The sequence below is a fragment of the Rhinopithecus bieti genome, unplaced genomic scaffold, assembly GCF_001698545.2.
Source record: "Rhinopithecus bieti isolate Rb0 unplaced genomic scaffold, ASM169854v2 scaffold_17275, whole genome shotgun sequence".
Lineage (NCBI taxonomy): Eukaryota > Metazoa > Chordata > Mammalia > Primates > Cercopithecidae > Rhinopithecus > Rhinopithecus bieti.
Genome location: NW_016808908.1, coordinates 399,982 through 414,224, shown reverse-complemented (window position 1 = coordinate 414,224; position 14,243 = coordinate 399,982). Strand labels below are relative to the sequence as shown.

General features: G+C 40.6%; 1 protein-coding gene across 9 annotated transcripts in view; it reads right to left on the bottom strand.

Moving 5' to 3' along the window:
* CALD1 (caldesmon 1) overlaps window positions 1–14,243 on the bottom strand; it is a 241,611-nt gene that overhangs the window by 17,379 nt on the left and 209,989 nt on the right. For 7 of the 9 annotated variants that reach the window (XM_017887714.1, XM_017887717.1, XM_017887720.1 and 4 more), the window contains 4 exons: window positions 11,525–11,786; window positions 8,790–8,930; window positions 743–786; window positions 565–646 (listed from right to left, as the gene is read on the bottom strand). In XM_017887714.1, the coding sequence (XP_017743203.1) occupies window positions 565–646; window positions 743–786; window positions 8,790–8,930; window positions 11,525–11,786 (529 nt within the window). The remainder of the gene's footprint in view (window positions 1–564; window positions 647–742; window positions 787–8,789; window positions 8,931–11,524; window positions 11,787–14,243) is intronic. The other 2 variants (XM_017887718.1, XM_017887715.1) reach the window with 1 other exon arrangement.

The window sequence follows — 14,243 nt, the reverse complement described above, 5'->3', positions numbered from 1 at the left end:
AACCCATTTGTTAAAAAAAACACCATTTTCATTAAACAATATTCAGGCTGAAAGTAGAAAGTAATTTATTTAAAACTCTTCTAAAATTTATCTTTATTACTGTATTTCTTAGAACTTAGAATTTCAAAGTGTAATAAATCATTAATATTCTAACACTATTGGTGGCCGGGTGTGATGGCTCACATTTGGCTTTGGGACGCCAAGGCGGGTGGATCACTTGAGGCCAGGAGTTCGAGACCAGCCTGGCCAACAGAGTAAAACTCTGTCTCTACTAAAAATACAAAAATTAGCCAAGTGTGGTGGTGGGCCCCTGTAATCCCAGCTACTTGGGACGTTGAGGCAGAAGAATTGCTTGACCCTGGGAGGCAGAGGTTGCCGTGAGCCGAGTTTGCCACTGCACTCCAGCCTGGGCAACAGAGTGAGATTCCATCTCAAAAAAAAAAAAATTTCTAACACTCCTAGGGCTATTGGACTTGATTATTGTCCTAAGTGTTTTTATGATCTTCTATGTAGTCAGAATCTATTTCTGTTCAGCGGGATCATAACGCTGAGGACAATTCTCACCTCAATTGCACTGGTATACTGCTCCAGTCTGCTGTCAATCTTGGAGACTACTGCTGCTTGATGGGTCGATTTGACACCACTGCTAAAAAAGTAAACACATACATATAAAAATATGAGAGAGAATCTTCCCATACATATGCTAGCTGATCAGTTCAACTGAACCATCAACCATATTTACCTTTTCTGCACAGACTTATTCAAAAATTCTGCTCGCTCTTCTATCTAGGAATTGCAAAAGAAAATAAACCCAATTAATATTTCAAGCTTATAAGCAGTGTTTCTCAGCCCAGACCAATATCATCCCTGAACCTGTTCAATAAACACACCAAAGAGCATATAAGGGTATTTGAGTTACTGTGCATAGATCTGCTAGAAAGCAAAACTACATATAAGGTATCTGGTAGTGAGATTTGGGGGAATGAAGGTAGGATTGATACAGGATAGAGAAAATGTGTAAAAAAAAAATCAAGTTTTCAAGGCAAAATAAAGACCAGACAGAAATGGAATAAAAAATGCCTCTAAAACCATATTAATCAGTGGCAAAATAATTGAATTTTAAGACTAACATAATTGGCAGGGCACTGAGGCTCACAACTATAATCCTAGCACTTTGAGAGATCGAGGCAGGCAAATAACACTTGAGGTCAGGAGTTCAAGACCAGCCTGGTCAACAAGGGGAAACCCTATCTCTACTAAAAAATACAAAAATTAACTGGATGTGGTGGCACGTGCCTGTAGCCCCAGCTACTTGGGAGGCTGAGATGGGAGAATTGCTTGAACCTGGGAGGAAGAGATTGCAGTGAGCCAAGATTGTGCCACTGTACTCCAGCCTGGGTGACAGAACGAGCATCTGTCTCAAAACAAAACAACAACAAACTTAAATAATTTTTTCAAAAATACACACTGTTACCCTTTAGGATGTATTTACTAGAGACATACCATGCTATTTGACTTAACAAAATTTTCCCACAATGTTTTAACTATGTATTTGGTATGTAACAGGATTGAATAACTAGGAAATGTGAACTAGTCCCTTATTGCTTAACCTGATTTCCTAACTTGACAAGGGTCAACGATCAAGCCTATTGTTGAACTTCATTAGCCGTGGAACGTAAAAGATGGGATGCAGGTAGAATGAGGATGGGGCACAGCTTATCTGTAATGGCTGAGGCTTCCCACGAAGCCTCTCTTAGCCCAAGTGTGAAATTAGGAAATAAGCCCAGAGAAACAGGGGTGGACATAAAAAAAATCTTAGCAGTTCAGTAGTCTTTGATGAATTCTTTTTTTTTTTTTAAAGCTAGGAACTTTTTGCTACAACTGAAGCTCTAAATCAAACATTATATTTTACTGAAACTGTATCACTTAAATTTAGATGGTGGCCATAAGCAAATATTTGTTGAATCCATGCCACAGCCAACTCCAGACTAGAAATATCCTCTGCCACCAATGACTTATCAATACCATGAGTAAATACCTTCTTTGCTTATGACTGCATATGCCAAAGTACAGGCATGCTGAAAAGTTCCATTTTGTTCCCTGTTCAGGACAGCCAAGAAATCTACTAGATTATAGTTGCCCTAGGCTAGTTATGTTTGAGTGGCCCCTTGTCTCAGTGAGTCTCGGTTAACGTGAGAAATTACCATAGACTGGATGATTTAAAACAACAAGCATTTCTCACAGTTCCGGAGACTGGGAAGTCTAAGATTAGGTTGCCAGCATGGTTGGGGTTTGCTGAGAGCTCTCTTCATGGTTTGCAGATGGCCACCTTCCTGCTGTGTCCTCATATAGCGCAGAATAGAAAGGGAGCAAGTAAGGTTCTGTGTCTCTTCTTAAAAGGGCACTAATCCCATTAAGGGGGCCTCCACCCTCATGACCTAATTGTTTTCCAAAAGTCCCACCTCCTAATACCATCATATTGAAGGTTAGGATTTCAACATATGAATTTTGAGGGGATACACACAATTCTCCAAGATGTGAGGGATTCTTTCTGACCCAGACTGGTCTGGGATTCATGAGCAATTAATAAGTATCACAGAGTTTTTCTTTTGAAAACATGCTTCCTCTCTAATATCAGTTGAATAGCACTTTTATAGATATTAGAGCATTTCATTCTTTCTGATGATTTCCTACAAAGACAAAAGCAAACTCTTACTTAAAAACCTTTATGCAAAAAAGTACTATAAGTAGTGCTGAGTTTATGGGATATATAAAAAATCTATAAAGTAACTCTTATTTTTCTGATTTTAATTATAAACTTAGAATTATATTTCTGTAGAAAAGATTCCCAGGTGAGTAAGGTGAAATAGTTTAGAACCATGCAATGCACTGGCACTTTTAATAAATATTACCCATCCGTCCGTCCGTCCATCCACCCATCCTATTTTTATCCCTGACAGCCTGTTAGCCAATTAGCCAATAAATTATATATTGAGTACCTTCTATATAAAATTGAATACTAATAAATAGTGCTATTGATTGAATTGTGTCCCCCTAAAATGCATGTGTTGAGGCCCTAACCCCCGATGTGATTGTACTTGGAAATGGGGCCTCTAAGGAAGTAATTAAGGTTAAATGAGATCACAGCGGTGGAACTCTGATCCTACAGGATTATTATCACTACAAGAAGAGACACTAGAGAGTGCACCCGCTCTCCTTCCACCATGTGAAGACACAGTAAGAAGGCAGCCATCTGCAAGCCAAACTGCAAGCCATTCAGTTTCTCATCAGAAACTGAATCTGCTCGCACCTTGATCTTGGACTTCCAGCCTCCAGGACTGTGAGAAATACATTTCTATTGTTTAATCCATCCAGTCTATGGTATTTTGTTATGGCAACCTGAGTAAACTAAGATAGACAAGGTCTTATCTTTTTTTTTTTGAGACAGAGTCTCACTCTGTTGCCAGGCTGGAGTGCAGTGGTAGAATCTCGGCTCATTGCAACCTCCACCTCCTGGGTTCAAGTGATTCTTCTGCCTCAGCCTCGAGTAGCTGGGACTGCAGATGCGTGCTACCACGCTCAGCTAATTTTTGGTCACCATGTTGGCCAGGATGGTCTCGAACTCTTCACCTTGTGATCTGCCCACCTCGGCCTCCCAAAGTGCTGGGATTACAGGCGTGAACCACTGTGCCCGGCTGACAAGGTCTTACTCTTTAAGGAACACAGAATTTAGTAGGGAAGACTAGTACAGTATATAAAATAAAATATTTAAAAATTAACAGTAGGTACAATATTAAAGAAAAAAATGCTGTGTGTATAAGAGAAGTAACTATCTGGGGGAGTTGGAGAAGGCTTTTCAGTAGTGTTGATATTTGAGCTGAGATTAGTAGTTTCTGGTTTACACAGTTTCAGAAATGAGTTTATGAAAGTGAGGAAGGAAGTGCATGGCTTAGCCAGGAAAGGGCATTTCTGGCAAAGGAAGTACATGTACAAAGATTTGGAGAGCCATAAGGCACGCAGCGTGGTGAGACTGAAGGATAAAGAAAAATTCAGTGTGGTGGGAGGACAGAGGCACCGCAGAAGGGGATAGCGGAGGTGAGAATTGTTCTTTGTCTCACCTGCAGCATCTTTATGACTCAGGGATCATCTTTCTAACCTTAGCCCTGGCATTTATTCAAATCACCGAGGTTCTCAGATTCCTACTCCTCCTTTTGCTTCTATCATAGCTAACATAGCTTGACTTCATCATCGCATTCCACACATTTTGTCAGGATGCACTGTTGGTTTACTGATGCACTCCTGTTAGAAAATATCCTAACTTAGTGGCCCTATGTAATTTAACAACTTGTACTGAATTTGTATATTAAATGTTCTGTTTAAGGAGTTTAATGAGGGAAATTGGTTCTTCTGAAGACCAAGAGGTGGCAGTATCGTCTCGATAAAACTCGAATAAAAGCACACTATTTGTTTTAGAAAATTGGTGCTCTCATTACTCCACACCCTGCCCCCAACCAATGAAGGCAATAGAAATAAAAAAATCTTTGAATTGAATTTACTTAAAATCTATTCTTTATTACATATGAAAATCACTCACTGCTAACATAATTTAATGATGGAAAACCAGGTATTCCTTGTTTCCCAAACAAGGAATAGAAATCATGAGATATTTTTTAAAAAAATACTAGTTGACAGTATTTTGATGTCAAATAGCAAATATTTTTCCTCCCATTGGTATTCTACAATGCTAACTTATAACCACTTATAAAAGCTGCAGGGCCAAGGGCATTAATAGCTATCCCAATTAAGTTGTAGAATATGAAATTGAGCTTGAAAATTAGAGTCACAGCAGGTTCTTCAAGGCACATACATGGAGGTAAGCATAGACTGTCTGCCCCAAATATGTGTCTCTCTTATGTAGAAATTTAAAATATTCTAGATCTTTTTTATACATCTATTTTAATCAATTGCAGACAAATGCCTCTCCACCAGAGGGAGTAGATAAATGGCTTCCTGGGGACACTAGATGAAATGGGAAGTCAGCATTTGGTTGAGGGAAAGACCAGAGAAATAAGTAAGTTGAGAAATTTGGTAGAGAGGAAATAATTAAAGAGGCGGGAAGAGTGGGTTATAGTTTCTCCTGAAAAAAAAAACCTGCAGTAGAATTTAGAAGTCTAGATGACTACTATTTTCTTCATGTTACCAAGACTGTTCAAGGAAGGCTTGAGCGGGATTTTAAAGAAGGTAGAAAGAGAGAGCATGGTTTTCTTTTTCTTTCTTCTTTTTTGTTTTTGGAGATGGAGTTTTGCGTTTGTTGCCCATGCTGGAGTACAATGGCGTGATCTCAGCTCACTGCAACCTCTGCCTCCCAGGTTCAAGCAGGTCTTCTGCCTCAGTCTCTCAAGTAGCTGGGATTACAGGCATGCGCCACTGCACCCAGCTAATTTTGTATTTTTAGTAGAGACAGGGTTTCTCCATGTTGGTCAGGCTGGTCTCGAACTCCTGACCTCAGGTGATCCACCTGCCTTGACCTTCCAAAGTGCTGGGATTACAGGCATGAGTCACCTTGCCCAGTCGAGAGCATGGTTTTCTTTGACTACTGTTGAGTCAGGAACAGAAGACCTAGACTGGGAATCGGCTGAACTCTGAGAGCTGTACAGAGATAGCCTGAGCCCAGGGAGGTTTGGTTTCTAGAGCCGGGGGTCTGTAAGCCATGGCCCATTTATCCATGGGCCAAGTGCAGCCTGTGTTTTCCACACACAGCCACCAACTTGAAATGGTTTTTTTTTTTTTTTTTTGAGATGGAGTCTCGCTCTGTTGCCCAGACTGGAGTGCAGTGGTGCGATCTTGGTCACTGCAACCTCCGCCTCCCAGATTCAAGTGATTCTCCTGTCTCAGCCTCCTGAGTAGCTGGGATTATAGGCACCTGCCACTTTGCCTAGCTAATTTTGTATTTTTAGTAGAGATGGGGTTTCTCCATGTTGACCAGGCTGGTTTCAAACACCTGACCTCAGGTGATACACCTGCCTTGGCCTCCCAACATGCTGGGATTACAGGTGTGAGCCACCACACCTGGCCTTGAGAATGGTTTTCACATTGTTAAATGGTTAAAAAAATCAAAAGAAGAAGAATATTTCATGACATTAGAAAATCACAATAAAATTACATAAAATTCAAATTTCAGTGTTTATAAATAAAGCTTGCCTACTCCACAAGGCCTTTCTCTACTCATTTTGCTCTGCTCTGAGATCAGCATTTTGTCACCTTAGTAATTATTGAATCGTTTCTTTGAGGCAGTCATTAGTGCCATCAGGGCAGCCACCTTGCTTTGTTCTTTCCCTCATGGGACATAGCATGCATTAAGTATTTCATAAATAATCAGATATTAAATGTATAATCCCTCTGTGGCTTACTTTCAATTTTCCCTGAAGCAGATCTTGAGACAAGGGTTCGAGTACAAATAATTTATTTGGGAGGTATCAGAAATATGACTGAGACCCAGACCATCATAAAGACTAAATGAGCCAGGTGCGGTGGCTCACACCTGTAATCCAAGCACTTTGGGAGGCCAAGGTGGGCAGATCATGAGGTCAGGAGTTCGAGACCAGCCTGGCCAATATGGTGAAACCCCCATCTCTACTAAAAATACAAAAATTAGCCGGACATGGTGGCGTGCGCCTGCATTCCCAGCTACTCGGGAGGCTGAGACAGAAGAATTCCTTGAACCTGGGAGGCGAAAGTTGCAGTAAGCCAAGATCATGCCACTGCACTCCAGCCTGGGCTACAGGGCAAGACTCCATCTCAAAAAAAAAAAAAAAAAAAAAAAAAAAAAAAAGACTAAGTGAAGCTATTTGGGGATTAAAAAATTCTGATTTTCCTGTGGAACAAGTAATAACTGTAAAATGTAAGCAGCTTTTGGTCATTTTGGTGTGCCACCTGATATAACCTTATACATATGTACATAATTAACCATCCAGACCTCGCTATGATTCCTTTTTTCTTTTTTTAGAGACAGGGTCTCATTCTTTTGCACAGACTGGAGTGCAGTGGCACTATCTCGGCTCACTGTAACTTCTGCCTCCCAAGTTCAAGTGGTTCTCATGCCTCAGCCTCCCAAATAGCTGGGATTACAGGTGTGCACCACCATGCCTAGCTAATTTTTGTGTTTTTAGTAGAGATGGGGTTTCACTAGGTTGGCCAGGATGGTCTAGAAATCCTGACCTCAGGTGATCCACCTGCCTCAGCCTCCCAAAGTGCTGGGATCACAGGTGTGAGCCACTGTGCCTGGCCAGACCTGGGTATAATTCTATCATGGCTTTGCCCATTGTTGATGCTTTATAACCTAGCTAGGTTGATGGAAAATGAAATGTTAAAGGTTCCAATCTCTGAAGATTCATTCATTTATTCATCATTTAAAAAATTTTTAAGTATCTTCAATATGATGTAAGGCACTGTGCTAGATGCTCAATGATGTTAATCCTCAAAGAAACCGCCACTGGCAATAATGGTGTACTGATTATAAATCAAGGATGCCACTTTCTTGAGCCCACTGTGTTTTCCCTACATCTCAGCTATTCTATCATCTACCTGACTCAGCTGATTCCTGCTCCTTCTCTGTTGTCTTGGCAGCACTCCGTTTTACATCAGATAGGAGCTGTGCTCCATGAAGGCTGTCATAGGACCAAAGCCATCCTGGAAAAGGACCCTCTCCAAGTCACATTTCACCTCCTCCCATAATAATTGCTTTAAAATTTGCACCTGTACCATTTCCAGCTGGCTTTTAATCATGACAAAGAAAAAATGAACAGCTAGCAAGAAAAGCAGCTTAAACTTTTAAAATATACTTTCCCATTTTATAAATTTTAAATGTTTCTATTCTCAATTGCTCAAAGGAATGAGGCACATGGAGAATGTGGATCAGTGAAATTCAGAGATAATCACCGAATGTCATTTTAATGTATGCCAAAGCATCTAATAAATGACAGATTAAAAATTTCACTACTGTCTCTCCTTTCCATATGTTGTAAACAAAGAGAAGCTGTGAAACAGCTGAAAGGAGGTGCTATGGTCCAACATTTATATGTTGAAACTGAATCCTTGATGTGCTGGTACCAAGAGGCAAGACCTTTGGTTGGTAACTAGGTAATGAGGGTGGGGCCCCTGTGAATGGGACTAATGCCCTTATAAAAGAGGCCTAAGGGAGCCTGTTTTCTCCCCTTCTCTTTCCACCATGTGAAGACATAGGGAGAAGGTGCCGTCTTTGAGGAATAGGCCCTCACTAGACACCACATCTGCTGGCACCTTGATCTTTGACTTCCCAGCCTCCAGAACTGTGAGTGATAAATTTTGAGACAGAGTCTTGCTCTGTTACCCAGGCTGGAGTGCAGTGGTATGATCTCGGCTCACTGCAACCTCCGCCTCCTGGGTTCAAGTGATTCTCCTGCCTAAGCCTCCCAAGTAACTGGGATTATTATAGGTGCGTGCCACCATGTCCGGCTAATGTTTGAATTTTTTGGTAGGGGAGGTTTCACCATGTTGGCCAGGCTGGTCTCGAACTCCTGACCTCAGGTGATCTGCCCACATTGGCCCCCCAGAGTGCTAGGATTACAGGCATGAGCCACCGCACCTGGCCCTAGTCTAAAGTATTTTGTTGTAGCAGCCTCAACAGATGAACATGGAAGGATAAGCAAAAAGATAAATGAAGCAAAGGCCCTGAATAATCAATAACTAAACAAGGGGCTAAAATCCAGTTTCTATCATATTCTAATAGAGGTTTTCTGGGGAAAAAATACCTTGAGAGATGAACCTTTAGGAGTGAAACACTTGAATGGTTTCTTGTCATCTGACAAGCCATCTTCTGGCATCTTCTGGCGTTTCTCAGCAGCTTCTGCTCTTCGCCTTTCAATTTCTTCCTTTAGCCTCCTCTTCTCTTCCTAAGAGAGAAAGAACGAATCACAAGGCATCAGTACCAGCTTCACAGCCAAAGGGAAGAGTGCTGTAGGAGAGAGAGCACAGTCAGGAGAGGCAGCAGACTCAGGCCGCAGGCTGGACACTCCCCTTCTAGGTGGTCACCAGAGGTTTAGCCTGAGAGCTGGAGTCGAGCTGCCTTTATTTGCTTTCTGGTGGTGCTACTTTCCAGTGGCCTGACCTTGGCTATGTTATTTATCTGCTCTGTGGCTCAGTTTCTTCATCTGTAAAACAGGGATAACAATAGTACTCATTTTATAGGGCTTTTGTGAGGACTCAGTGAGAAAGCACATGTAAAATGCTTAGACCAGGCTTGTCCAAGCCACAGCCCAGGGGCCACATGATGCCCAGGATGGCTTTGAATGTGGCCCAATGAATTCGTAAACTTTCTTAAAACATTATGAGACATCTTTGTTTTTTGTTTTGTTTTGTTTTGTTTTTAGCTCATCAGCAATCATTAGTATTAGTGTATTTTATGTGTCACCCAAGGCAATTCTTCTTCTTCCAATGTGACCCAGGGAAGCCAAAAGAGCGGACACCCCTGGCTTAGACTAACACTCATTATGGTGATTTCCCATAGGGTGACACATAATCACCACTGTCCTGTGGGTCATTAACAATGACCTCACTCTTCTGTATATGTAAAAGGAATATGAATATTCCTTCTACCTACATCCTAGGAGAGTTGTGTTGTGAAGACAAATAAATGACTTATGTGAAAAGCTATCTAAATCTGCAGTACTATATTTGCCAGATGGTACAAGAGGTGATTTTATGGTTGCTCCCCGCTTCAGGTGAATATATAATTTTAGATGGTTTGACAAACGTGAAATACTGTAGACACTGCACCATAGTGGTGCAAACGTAAATGTTTACAGACTGTCTCATTAACTCCTCTGTGTCTTCATTCCTAGTCTAGAATATTCTGTCTTCTCTATCAGGCAAACAATTCAGGGCTCTGATCAAGTTGTACAACTTGATTTTCTGAGAGATTTATGCACTGTTTGGTAGTTCTCAAACTGTGAGATCATTATCACTGCATGTTCTCAAGCAGCGACTAGATGTTCTTCTATTAAAGGATGCCGTAGAAGGATCCTGTGTTTCGTAGTTTAGCCCAAATAATCTCCTAGGTCCAATCCAGTTCTAAGACTTCACGATTTCCCTTCAGCCTTTCCTGATACTCTCCTCCTCTGAATAATAATCATAATAACAATGATGGCAATAATGATATCTACCAATTTTTGAGTGCCTAGAATGTGCTAGGCACTGGGAGCACAATGGTCTATTAATAATTATCGGAAGAATCCTGCAAAGTAGATATTATTTCACAGATAAGGAAAAGAGAGTAGTCCAGATTTCCCAAGGCCCCAGCTTGTTAGTGGCAGAGTTAGGATAGAAGACTGGGTGTGTTCTGAGATTGCACCACTGCACTCCAGCCTGGGTGACAGAGCCAGACTCCGTCTTAAAAAAAAAAAGAAGCCTGGGTGTGTTAAACTCCAAAACTCTATCATCCTGATTACTTCCCAACCAAAGGTAATTGGCTTATTGAAAGCTGGAGTTAAAAGAGACCTCAAAATAATGTATCAAAATTTTCCATACAGTTCCGGAAAATTTTGCATAGGATCCGTGTCAAAATGCCATTGAAAGTTTTTTTTTTTCCTTTCATATTTTGAATGATGGAAGATCGCTATTTCAAAAGCTCTAGGCTCTGAGTTGGAAAAGCAAGGTCTCCATACTGATTCTACCATTTATTAGTCAAAAATCTTCAAATAAGTCACTCAAACTATTTGATTCCTGGTTTCTTTGCCCATAAAATGAGAACAACGTAACTCAGGATGAAAGAAAAGAATGTACTTTGTAAACTGTAGTACTGTAAGTTGTAGTTGGTTAAACATTATTTCATATGCTGAGCCAAAATGTTCCTCCTTGTAACTTTATCTGCTGTTTTTAGCTCTGTCTTAAAAGATAAAACAAATTCATCTGTTTATAATGATGGGGTTCGTCCTGCATGTCAGGCACGGTATGGGGTCCTGGGTATACAGTAATGAACAACGCAGATACTGTCCCTGCCTGTTTACATTCTAATGTACTTACTTGCTCATTAAAAAAAAAAAAAAAGATTAAAAAAAATCTTCTCTATAAAAACTCTCCAACTATTAGAAATGAAGTATCACATAACTTCATTCTGGTAACTATTTTGCAGACCTTTCCTCCTTCTTAGCTTTCTAACTTTTCCTTTTTGAGAGGCAGTAAAGGGTAATGGGTTAACACAAGGGAGACCTTGGGAAAATTACAAAAACAACCAACCAACAAAAAAAACCCAAAACTCTCTGTGCCTCAGTTTTCTCATCTGTAAAATGGGGATAAGTACCTACGTCAGCGAGTTCTTAGAAGCAGTGGACAAATTAATATGTCTACAAGTTTTAGAACCGTAACTAGCACATGTTAAGTTTATTATTCTTAAGAAATATTTTTGAGAGCCCATGCTCAAAAGAGCAGCCGCACGGCACCAGGGAATTTTCTCGTGCAAAGTTCTCAGGGCGCTTAGCGCCCGCCTTACCTCCTCTCTGAGTTTTCGATCGGCTTCCTCCTGCTTCCTCCTCTGCTCTTCCTCCTCCAGGACCTTCCTTCTCTCTTCCCTCTTTTTCTTGAGTTCCTCTAGCTCCAAAGCCGCCTCCTGCTGCTTCTGTTTGAGCTTCTCAAACTCTTCGCTCTCGGTCTCCCCGCGACGACGACGAAGCTCCTCCAGCCTTTTGCCGGCTTCCACCTGGGGGGCGCCTTCAGCCTCCTTGGTGTCCACGCTGGCCCTCCCTCCAGGGCGGCTATGGTTTGGGGGCAATGGAAAAGGGTTTACATGCTTTTGCCTGTAGTCTCCCTGGAGGAAGGGGAGGTCGGTCTGCGGCTTTTGTATCCCAGACCAAATCTCCAGTGCCTCTCATTAGCCCAAGGGGTAGGCTGGGGAAGGGGTCTGCCTGGAATCACAGTCTGAATGGGAGCCTCTACTCTGCCACTTGCGCTTGGTTTCCTCAGCTGTAAAATGGGACAAATATGCACTGCAAAATGGGATTGTAAAGTTGTGCAGCTGCTATGGAAACAGTATGGAGGTTCCTCAAAAAATCAACAAGAGAACTACCACGTGATCCAGCAATCCCACTTCTGATACACATCTAGAAGAATGGAAAGCAGTGTCTTGAAGAGATACTTGTGTACCCGTTCATAGCAGCACCATTTACAAGGACCAAGAGATTGACGCAACCCAGTGTCCATCATGGCAGGAGTGGATAAATAAAAGGTGGGCCAGCCATTCCATGGAATATTATTCAGACTTAAAAAGGAAGGAGATCTTGTTACCTGTTATGACATGGATAAATCTTGAAGATACTATGCTAAGTGAAATAAGCCAGTCACAGAAATCATACAAATACCGTGTGATTCCATGTATATGAGGGATCTAAAGTAGTCAAATTCACAGAGACAGAAATAGAACTGTAGTTACCAGAGGCAGAGCGTGGGTGGTAGTAGGAAATAGAGTTGTTGTTTAATGGGTGTGGTCTTTCAGTCTTGCAAGATGAAAAGAGTTTTGGAGATCTGTATGCCTCACACTACTTAACTGTACATTTAAAAATGCTTAAGATGGTAAATTTTAGGTTATGTTTGTTTTTACCACAGTTTTAAAAAAAGATACATGCTACAGCATGGAAAAATGGGGCAAATACTATTTATTCTATTTACCTCTGCGAGTTGCATGGGATTATGTATTATATCAATATGATAGATATACTGATATACTATGATTTATATATCATCTACAGTATAAATATTAGTTGTTATTAGAAAGGAAGGCATGTAGTGCAAAACGTTACTTGTGAATGAGTTCAAAAGTCTCCTAGTGGCCTTACTAGTCCTTTGCCATAAGTTACTGGTTAACTTGGGTCTGCCTGGAGTAATGGATCAGGAGGGAAGACACAAAGGTTCAGGCACTGCAAATGGGAAAAAGTGGCTTAACTAAGCAGAGGCATTGAAGTAAATCCATCTATCCACAACTTTGTCTTGAGCTTAACTCTAGCAGCTGATCTCTGGCAGATGAAATTACCCATTGCCTCTTGATTAAGAGCTAAACACAGTGATTTATGTCTATTCTTACAGAGCTGCTCCAGGAGAGTCCTTCATGATGGCATTGACCTATGGCTTCAATTTGTGTATTTTCTGTGCTCTTTGACCCCAACACAACTGGAATACTCCTTATACAGACTTAAAATTATGAAATTAGCTTGGTATGATGTGGTTATTACTTACATGTCATTCTTTATGCTTTCTAAACCCTTTTCATATCCACTACTTCATTTAACAGTCACAATAACTGGGCAGATGTCAGGTTAGGTTTATTATCCCCATCTTACAAACAAGGAAATCACAGGTAAGAGAGAGAATAATATACTCAAACTTTTGGTAGCTAGAAAGCAGTTGAGCCATGATCAGATTCTAATGCTTATCTATTAGTTGTACTCTTCTTGTCACTATAATTATACCTGAAATTAAATACGTTTTGTTATGAAACAATGAATAAACTGAAATAGAACATGTTAGCCTATCTCTCCACCTCTCACCTCAAACCTTCAGGATAGAGTCTCAGAGAAACCTTTCCAAACTCTGTCTCTAGAATTTCTACAGTCTAGGTCTAGCTACCTTCCGTGCCTGAGCAGAAGCAATGCTTCATCAGATAGAACAGCTTATAAAACAGAAAGAAAATGGGTACGTTTTTATATAAATAAGAATTGAAATTATGTTGAATTTTATTTTGTGATTAAGGAGGATACACAGGGACTTCATTGCAGAACTGGGAACATGTTAAGACTTAAGACAATGCTATTCCAAGAGTCCTTATGGTAAAATTTTATTTCAGAGCTGGCATTTTTAGTATTTTACACATCTATAAAAGGATGGAGACATATCATTAGCACCCACTGTGACCCCTGAGTTTCTTTAATAAATTTGCTATATGATACAGTTAGAACACTGATAATTTTAAAACATGTTGATACTCAAAGTAGGACTTTGGTGGAATACAGCATTTTCACTAACACAGAATTCACCTAAGTTGGATTTGCCTGGGGCATCACTAAGCAGAATTCAGTGGCTTAATTTAGGCTTGAAGGCCCTTGTTATAAGTAGTCTTTAAGATGCAGAGATACAACTTTGCCATTTAAATACTTATTAGCAAGTAGTAAGGTCATTCTTAACTAGATGTGAACGTAGATATCCTATTCCTGACATTTTTG